The sequence below is a fragment of the Neoarius graeffei genome, chromosome 1 (assembly GCF_027579695.1).
Source record: "Neoarius graeffei isolate fNeoGra1 chromosome 1, fNeoGra1.pri, whole genome shotgun sequence".
In the NCBI taxonomy this organism is placed as follows: Eukaryota; Metazoa; Chordata; class Actinopteri; order Siluriformes; family Ariidae; genus Neoarius; species Neoarius graeffei.
The window spans coordinates 24667041-24675654 of record NC_083569.1 but is presented as its reverse complement, the minus strand read 5'-3'; the positions used below and the strand labels follow the sequence as shown (position 1 = coordinate 24675654).

The window sequence follows — 8614 nt, the reverse complement described above, 5'->3', positions numbered from 1 at the left end:
GTCTTTCTTGGCGACTAACCCCCCCAGAGCTCTGGGTGACATGAGGGCGGGGGTCCCGAGAAGTAAGTTGACCGTTTCCGACTGGGTGAAGTCCAACAGATACTGAGGTCAGTGGGCAATTCAAGAAATAAAGCCAAGCAAACTGAAAGGAATCTGTGATAGCTCACCTTCGGAGCTCATCAGAGGAGCATATCAGCAGAAAAGCAGTGTGCAGTTAGTTGATTTGGTCATTGTTGCAAACAGTGCCAAGGTTGTGGGTTTAATCCAAATAGTGGCTGTTTTCACAGATGTGCTGCTTTGAATGTGGCGAAAGAAATTTGATCTTGACTTGGCTGAAAGTGCAGATGATTCGGCTGGTTTGCAAGATGACAAGAATGTTTTCTCTGTAAAATGCAAGTAAGATGGAGGCTTTGGAGAATGTGGGCATCGATCCCACTACCTCTTACATGCTAAGCAAGCGCTCTACCACTTGAGCTAATTCCGCTGCTATGTTTGAGCGTTTGTCCAACTACTAACCAGAAGCTCCCCAACCTGCCCTTCCTGGCCTGCTCGTTGCTCTCTGGAACCATGCCTGAGTTTCCATTGGCTGGTTGGTTGTTTATTTTCAAGTGAGCGACTGCCCAGAAGCAGACTTTTGTTCTGGGGGAGTGTATTCTGACTCCCATTTGCATGAATACCAGGTGGTAAGCTTCACGGGTTTTGCCCCTAAAACAACCCAATCTCCTCACATGGAGTCCCTGGCATGCTTCTCACACTTTTGGGGCATGCCTCAGGAAGCATTTGTTGCTTCATTGTTCAATGAGAGCAGTTGGCTGGAAGGTGGTGAAAAGTGCCTTTTCACGACAGCAGCTTGCTTTTCACCAGCAGCTTTAAGAATACAAGTAGGTAAGCATCATATTTTCAGTTTGTAAAAGCTGTCTCAGCTGACTTTGCACTCGAGCGAGAGTTAGAATTTCATAGTGGATGGTGGGACTATGACAAGCCTGTTGAAAAATGTGAGTTGGAGATTCTGAGGTCAGTGGGCAATTCAAGAAATAAAGCCAAGCAAACTGAAAGGAATCTGTGATAGCTCACCTTCGGAGCTCATCAGAGGAGCATATCAGCAGAAAAGCAGTGTGCAGTTAGTTGATTTGGTCATTGTTGCAAACAGTGCCAAGGTTGTGGGTTTAATCCAAATAGTGGCTGTTTTCACAGATGTGCTGCTTTGAATGTGGCGAAAGAAATTTGATCTTGACTTGGCTGAAAGTGCAGATGATTCGGCTGGTTTGCAAGATGACAAGAATGTTTTCTCTGTAAAATGCAAGTAAGATGGAGGCTTTGGAGAATGTGGGCATCGATCCCACTACCTCTTACATGCTAAGCAAGCGCTCTACCACTTGAGCTAATTCCCCTGCTATGTTTGAGCGTTTGTCCAACTACTAACCAGAAGCTCCCCAACCTGCCCTTCCTGGCCTGCTCGTTGCTCTCTGGAACCATGCCTGAGTTTCCATTGGCTGGTTGGTTGTTTATTTTCAAGTGAGCGACTGCCCAGAAGCAGACTTTTGTTCTGGGGGAGTGTATTCTGACTCCCATTTGCATGAATACCAGGTGGTAAGCTTCACGGGTTTTGCCCCTAAAACAACCCAATCTCCTCACATGGAGTCCCTGGCATGCTTCTCACACTTTTGGGGCATGCCTCAGGAAGCATTTGTTGCTTCATTGTTCAATGAGAGCAGTTGGCTGGAAGGTGGTGAAAAGTGCCTTTTCACGACAGCAGCTTGCTTTTCACCAGCAGCTTTAAGAATACAAGCAGGTAAGCATCATATTTTCAGTTTGTAAAAGCTGTCTCAGCTGACTTTGCACTCGAGCGAGAGTTAGAATTTCATAGGGGATGGTGGGACTATGACAAGCCTGTTGAAAAATGTGAGTTGGAGATTCTGAGGTCAGTGGGCAATTCAAGAAATAAAGCCAAGCAAACTGAAAGGAATCTGTGATAGCTCACCTTCGGAGCTCATCAGCAGAAAAGCAGTGTGCAGTTAGTTGATTTGGTCATTGTTGCAAACAGTGCCAAGGTTGTGGGTTTAATCCAAATAGTTGCTGTTTTCAGAGATGTGCTGCATTGAATGTGGCGAAAGAAATTTGATCTTGACTTGATGTGCAGATGATTCGGCTGGTTTGCAAGATGACAAGAATGTTTTTCTCTGTAAAATGCAAGTAAGCTGGAGGCTGTGGAGAATGTGGGCATCGATCCCACTACCTCTTACTTGCGCCTACTGTGTCTCACTGTTACCGCTAAAGTAAGCCCAAAGTAAGCCCACAGTGGCCAATCAGGTCCGACATGGGCTTACTTTTGACCAATGAGGTTGCCTCCCATGGGCTTACTTTAGGCCCTGCCCGCTCTTTCTCTTGTCATTCGTGATCGGAACATCACAGCGATTCAGCGAGGTAAGTGGACTTGCATTTCTCCTAGGTAAATGTATATGTAACTTTGAGATTTTTGGTGGATGATACGGAGAAAAGTAGTCGCTACTGATTCTTGATTTTACATAAAATGCTGAGCGTAAAATTCGTAAAGTTTCGTGATACACGGTGTTGTTCTTCTGCCTGTGGTAATTGACTACCATTAACCTAGGTGGCTGTAAAGGAAATCTCTTACTTATACGAAAAGATATTAAACCCAAACGGTTTAAAATTTGTTGTTGTGCTTCATTTCTGGTGAAAACGGGTTAAATGGTCAAACAAACAGCCTGCCCACCTGAAATCTGGCTTACTTGTATGAGGAAGGGGGAAATTGTCGCATTTGTTTAATCAGACTAAACCGATTAAATGTAAAAGGCAAACTGCGTACTGAAATGTATTTGTATGTACTCAAAACGGTTTATTTGTTTTAAAACCGACCATGGTTTAGCCGATTCAATGAGGAATGTGCAGATGTAAAGACTGTAAACAGTGCTACCGAATGTCGAGTAAACAGAAGAATATGTGACGTTGATGTATGCTCTAGTATATTCCGTCATATTAATGTCTCAAGCGGTTTCAATATCGAAAATAGCAGATTTTATTTTATTCGTGTTAAAAAAGAAACAGTCTTTACAGTCGCCTAATTACGAGATCTTGCGGTCATGAGGAGAAACTCATTGGTTAAATCATTACATGATTTACTACTACCCCATACAGGTTCAGCTATTTTAAGAGTAAGGGTAGACAAGTAATCAGTAGAAATTACATTAAATTAAATTACATGGCGTAATACATTTATTGTAGTATAGTATAGTTGTTTTGAAGATGACTACAGCTAACAGCCTATGTTCACTTTCTTTCAGAAAATGCATGCGTATCCAGTTTTCCGTCGGCAGTCAGCCACATCAGCCCGGCTCCTCATGGCACCCACAAGGAGACACGGGCTGTTTGTTGTTGGAGTTTGGAGACTTTGAGGGCCGCTCTCTGAAAGAGGTGCACGAGGACCAGAGCCACGGGGCCCAGAAACTCGTCAGGTACGTGCTACAGTCAAATGCATGGCCCAACACCAACATGGCCCTTTTCAAGGCATATATTTTGAAAAGACGGTCAGCTGAGGGTACCAGTACCAGGGAGCATCAGCCATCTCCAGCCTCCAGTGCCAGCGCCTCTTCTCCTGCCCCGTCACCTACCACCATCCAAACGGGTCCACGGACGCCTGCCTCTGTAAAAGCTCTGCTGGCACGTGGCAAACACTTGCCTCCCTCACAGCTGGCCAAAAAACTTGTGTCACCTGTGAAACCCTGTAAGTGGTTTTCAGTATTCACCAACTGTTAATATGCATGCATGCAGTATGTTGCGTTAATCATTTTGCCTTACCTTTCCGGTCTTTTTTTTTCAGCTCCAGCACCGCAATTGTCTGGCTCCAGCACTGCACATCGGCACCCGGAACCCATTCCCCAACAGTTGCGCTTCCTCTGTGGTAAGCAAGCACCATCTTCCATACATTCATGTCTGTGTGTTGTCTCTGTGTACATTTGTCTGTGTGTAACTGTAGGCCTACCTAACAATTTTACTATTTGTGCTCCAGGCCCTTCTGAGGCCGACGATGAGGAACTTGTGCGTGCCACACAAGAGTGTGAGACACAGCTGCAAACAGCAGCCACCATGCCTCCTCTAGCAGCCACCATGCCTCCTCCAACAGCCGTCATGCCTCCTCCAAGGGCACCCTGAAGAAAGGCGACGTGGTGCTCAACTGCTACAGGTGTGCCCGTGGCTCCACCTCCCTGGAGTCTTTCCATCTTCACCTGACTAGGTTTATCCCAGGTATTTACTTTCTCTTTTTTTTGGGGGGGGGTACTTTATTAATAGTTTGATATGACTTCTTGTGGCGGCCCAAAGGGCGTGTCTTGGTTTTTCCGCCCTCCTGCTTTTTTTTGTGTCTTCTCAGGTGTGCAAGATGTAGCCGATTAGGCTGACGAGGGACGCGTGGGTCCACCTGATGCTCCTTCAAAATGACCTGGCTCTTTTTTCTACGTAGGAGAGAGCAGCGAGGGCAAGACGACGTCCTTCTCAGTGCCTCCCGTTCAATTTTGAGCAGCGTGCCTCTTTGAAGGACTTTAAAGTTCATATTCTGGCTTTTGTTTTGTTTCACTCTTTGGTTGAATTTGTAGCGCTGGCTTTGAAAAGTAAAATAAGTGAACTGGCTCCATGCCTCCTCTACATTATTTCTCACTTGTGATGTGAGCGTAACACTCCTTTTGTAATGTATGTCTGGTTGTAATGGAAATTGTGTTATAACAGGAGGAGCATGGCATATAATTCTGTGACCTGGGGTCCTGACTTTTTTGTGTTCATGTATTTATCCATCAGGAACCAGTGCCAGCGCCTCGCATTTCCAGGCGTATCTTCTGGAAGGACTGATGCGCTGGAACGAGGACAGAATGAAGGACTCTGTTCAAGCACCCACTTCCATGCGCACCTACGGCAGTGTTCTGCAGGAGGCCGTGGATCGGCTCAGCCAAGCCGTTCTGGGAAAACGTTGGGATGAGCAGTACCGCAGTCCTGGAGTCTACACAGGTTAGCACTGATCACTTATTCAAAAAGGACAAAATTACCTCAGGCAGTGTATCATATAGTTACATTTTAATGTATTACTTGAATATGAACAATTTTCTGTTTTTCTGTTTTACTTTTCATAGGTGAATTGTTGGCCATGGAGTACCTGTACAGCCAGACTGGCATATCACTTACTCCAACGCTCCACAACCAAGAGGAGGAGGACCAGCTGGTGGAGGACATTGATGACGAGGACATTGAGGACGAAGGCTTTGAGGAGGAGACAGAGGACATCACAGTTCCTGTGCTGACTGACGATGACCATGACATTGAAAGGAGGCCCTCAACCACAAGGCGTCGGGCACCTTCACCACCACCTCTACCAGAACTGCCGTCCACGTCCACGGGTGGAGGTCAGCGTCCAGTTGCTGCCGCCGCCGTTCCGTCCACGTCGGGTCAAGGACTGCACCCTTCTGCTACTGCTGCTGCCACCACTTCAGGGGCTCAGGTAAGACACTAACAGATATTTCAATTCCAAGTTAATGTTACTACATTTTACATTTACCACTACTAATGAATACTTTTTAATTTTTTTTTATTTAGGGCGTCGTCGTTGGACCGGATGGCATTCCTGGGTGGGACAAAGTGCAAGAGCTGGCTGCTTACCTGGTGGACCTGCGAGATGCCGCCTACCTCACTGAGCCACAGGTGACCGAGGTCATCCAGCTGTGGGCGGCACTCCCAGACAGCGACAAGGAGAGGATCGACTACCAGCCACGTCACCAGGAGCGGCTGTCGTCTGGTCGATTCAAGGCACCGAAGCGGTCTGGAGTCACACCGGGTGTGGAGAGCGTCAAGCGCAGCTTGATAGGTCACCCTGGGGGGCCGGCTCAGTGGCCTGGTACCAGCCGCTTGGTAGACGCCATGTGCACACGCTTGTGCACTTTGCACAAGTGCACTACCAGGAAGGCCGGTGTTTCCACTCCCAGGTGGACCAGAATTCTGGATGATTACCACCACATCCGTGACTTGATCATCGCCAGCCCAAGGTTGATGGCAGATACAACAATTCAGTTGTTTCAAATCAACCAGCGGACACTTATTCAGTGGTAGGTCTCCCCCTTTTTTTATTGATTTCCCTCAAATTTACACAATAATGGTCTCATAATTGTCCCATTGGTACAGCTCCCAGCAATGACTGTTCCTGCACCACCTGTTCCCTTTCTCCAGCTCCCAGCAACGACTTTGGCTGCCTCAACACCTGGTGCAGCCCCATCTGTACCTGCGCCACCTCCGCCCGCTGGCCCGCCGCCTCCTCCCGCTGGCCCACCACCTCCTGTTTCACGGTACACAGAGAGGAACAGGCGTCGGCGAGCCGCTGAAGAGGCCAGTGGTAGTGCGGAGAAAAGAAAATATGTAAGGGGTGCGACATATAACATGTGTAGCCAATGTGGCAAACCCAAGACTAAAGAGTATGGGCATAGTCGCTTTGGGAGCGCGACTTTCTGTTCCCAGGCCTCAGGTGGCAAGTCTGTTGAAGAGTGGTTGGAAGAACAGAGAGCTCAAAAGTAGTTCTTCTATTGTACAATATGTATATAGTGTGTGTATAAGTTCTGCTGCTATTGCTTGTATATAGTGTGTTTGTGTGTGTGTGTGTGTGTATATACCACATATATTATGTAGTTTTTACATGTATATAGTTTTCCTGACAACCTTCCCCCTTTACTCATGCACATTTCTCCCTGTAAATTGTACATTGGTTTGTGTGAGTGATTAAATACATGCTTGGTTTTTAAACTTGATGTTTCATCTCTTGTTTTTTACTGTCCAATTTCAGATACATTAAAAGTGATTGATTGCACTCAGATGTATTTGTCTCGGCCTGTGTATCATCATAAAAAAAACCTTTATCATACAAAATACACCACATATTGTGTTACTGTCTTTGTGCACTTAACTTCACCATCAAACAACCTGAACATTAAATGGACTGACTATATGAAGATAATTATTATTATTAACAAAACTAAAGCATGTGTCCTTCAAGGCAGTTCATGTGACATTTAGCGTCAATGCAAATTAGCAGTGTTCTGATGCCATGTGCAGCCCGGTTGACCTGACCTCACTCTGTAAACGAGCAACCAAGTGGTATTTGAGAACACCACCTCCCCGTGACGAATTGCAATGTCCGTGCTTCCACAGTCAACAGACAGGTAGATAATGCCCGATTTTGGTATTAAAGAAGCCGTCACGGACCTTGACGGAAAACCAGAGAGGCAGGGAAACAGTTCAAACAAGGTTTTGTCATGATGGTCGTCTGCACGTAGGAGAACATGACAACCACTAATCCACAGAAAGCAATCCGGTCACGTTAAGGGTCTGTCTTTCTGGCTGTTTCGAGAGTACCTGATCTTAGCAAGGCGGGAACTGGACGTTAACGAAAGCAGAGCTCAAAAGGCAAAGCATGGCTCTGCCAGCTTTCTCAGGAGCGTCTATTCGCTTGTTAGGTGCAAGGGGAAACCACTGCACAGCAGAAAACAGGCGAAGCTTTTTCAGCGTCTCGGTTTGGGATTGTTCCAAAAGGTGCGGACGGAGCAGAGATGGCAGCTCGACATTTGTTCGCTGCCAAGTTCAAGTAAACCAGCACCGTTTCCGCCCGGTTTCGGATCGCGCACCGCTCTCGTGTTAAGCGAACGTGGTAACCAATACAATACGGAAACCACGCGTGTGTTAGCTCTTGCCTGGGCCTCAAGAAGAACGCGGGTCACCCTTAAACAATTGTCACGAGAATAGGGGCACGGCCTTGGCATCGTAGAGATGAGCTGGTGGTCGAGCGTGACAAGGTTCAGCATCGAAAAGCGCTGCAACAACATGACGGGAAGACATCAAATGCCTCGTTTGGAGGGGCCAAGGAGGGGACTGAGGACTGGTCTTTCCACTAGCAACGTAAGTACTTGTTTGCAGGCTTGAATGACATCAGTTTGCCCCTGCGTACGTTCGACCCATGAAGCGGTGAAGAAAGAGCACGGGCTCCTGCGTGTTTTCCTTTCGTTGGCAACAAGCGACAGGTGTATATTTGTCCACAAACAGAGAACTGTAGAGTCACTGTTTAAGATTATGTTCAGCAAATGTGTCCATACCTTGGCTGGTCAAAACCAAATACTTGCTTCCGTAGTTGGCACGGACAGAGCAGAGATCACAGCTCGGCAGTCACTCACTGCCGAGTTCAAAAAATAAATAAATAAATAAATAAACCAACCCAGCGCTGTTTCTGCCTGGTCTCGAACCGGGAACCTTTCGTGTGTTAGACGAACATGATAACCACTACACTACAGAAACCTCAACTCTTGGACCGATCAGCTGTTGCCTGGGCCTCAAATACAGAAGCAATGGCACTTAGGCATGGGTCCCCAGGGTAGGCCTGCAGCCTTGGTGGTATAGTGGCTAGCATAGCTGCCTTCCAAGCAGTTGACCCGGGTTTGATTCCTGGCCAACGCACACCCTTTAACGCTTCGTTGCTCTGATGAAAGGCAGAGAGCGTGGCCAGGCACTTGGGAGGAAACAGCAGGAACGGATCAGTTGCTCGTCACTGCCTTGCCGAGGAGGTGACCGAGGGCTG

General features: G+C 47.1%; 2 protein-coding genes and 2 non-coding genes across 4 annotated transcripts; 2 read left to right on the top strand and 2 right to left on the bottom strand.

Annotated features, from left to right (window-relative positions):
- Positions 1 to 1318: 1318 nt before the first annotated feature.
- On the bottom strand, positions 1319 to 1391 carry trnaa-agc (transfer RNA alanine (anticodon AGC)). The gene has a single exon. It is a non-coding gene; the product is annotated as a tRNA-Ala (tRNA).
- A 1739-nt stretch (positions 1392 to 3130) lies between these two features.
- Positions 3131 to 4170, top strand: LOC132884317 (uncharacterized). Its single transcript, XM_060918149.1, has 3 exons — positions 3131 to 3742; positions 3839 to 3919; positions 3995 to 4170. Exons 1-3 carry the CDS (start codon positions 3265 to 3267, stop codon positions 4168 to 4170), a joined length of 735 nt encoding a protein of 244 aa, XP_060774132.1. The 5' UTR covers positions 3131 to 3264.
- A 372-nt stretch (positions 4171 to 4542) lies between these two features.
- On the top strand, positions 4543 to 6643 carry LOC132884307 (uncharacterized). Its single transcript, XM_060918137.1, has 4 exons — positions 4543 to 5016; positions 5139 to 5503; positions 5599 to 6104; positions 6226 to 6643. Exons 1-4 carry the CDS (start codon positions 4860 to 4862, stop codon positions 6413 to 6415), a joined length of 1218 nt encoding a protein of 405 aa, XP_060774120.1. The 5' UTR covers positions 4543 to 4859; the 3' UTR covers positions 6416 to 6643.
- Positions 6644 to 8261: 1618 nt separating this feature from the next.
- Positions 8262 to 8334, bottom strand: trnav-aac (transfer RNA valine (anticodon AAC)). Its single transcript has one exon. It is a non-coding gene; the product is annotated as a tRNA-Val (tRNA).
- Between the last annotated feature and the right edge of the window lie 280 nt (positions 8335 to 8614).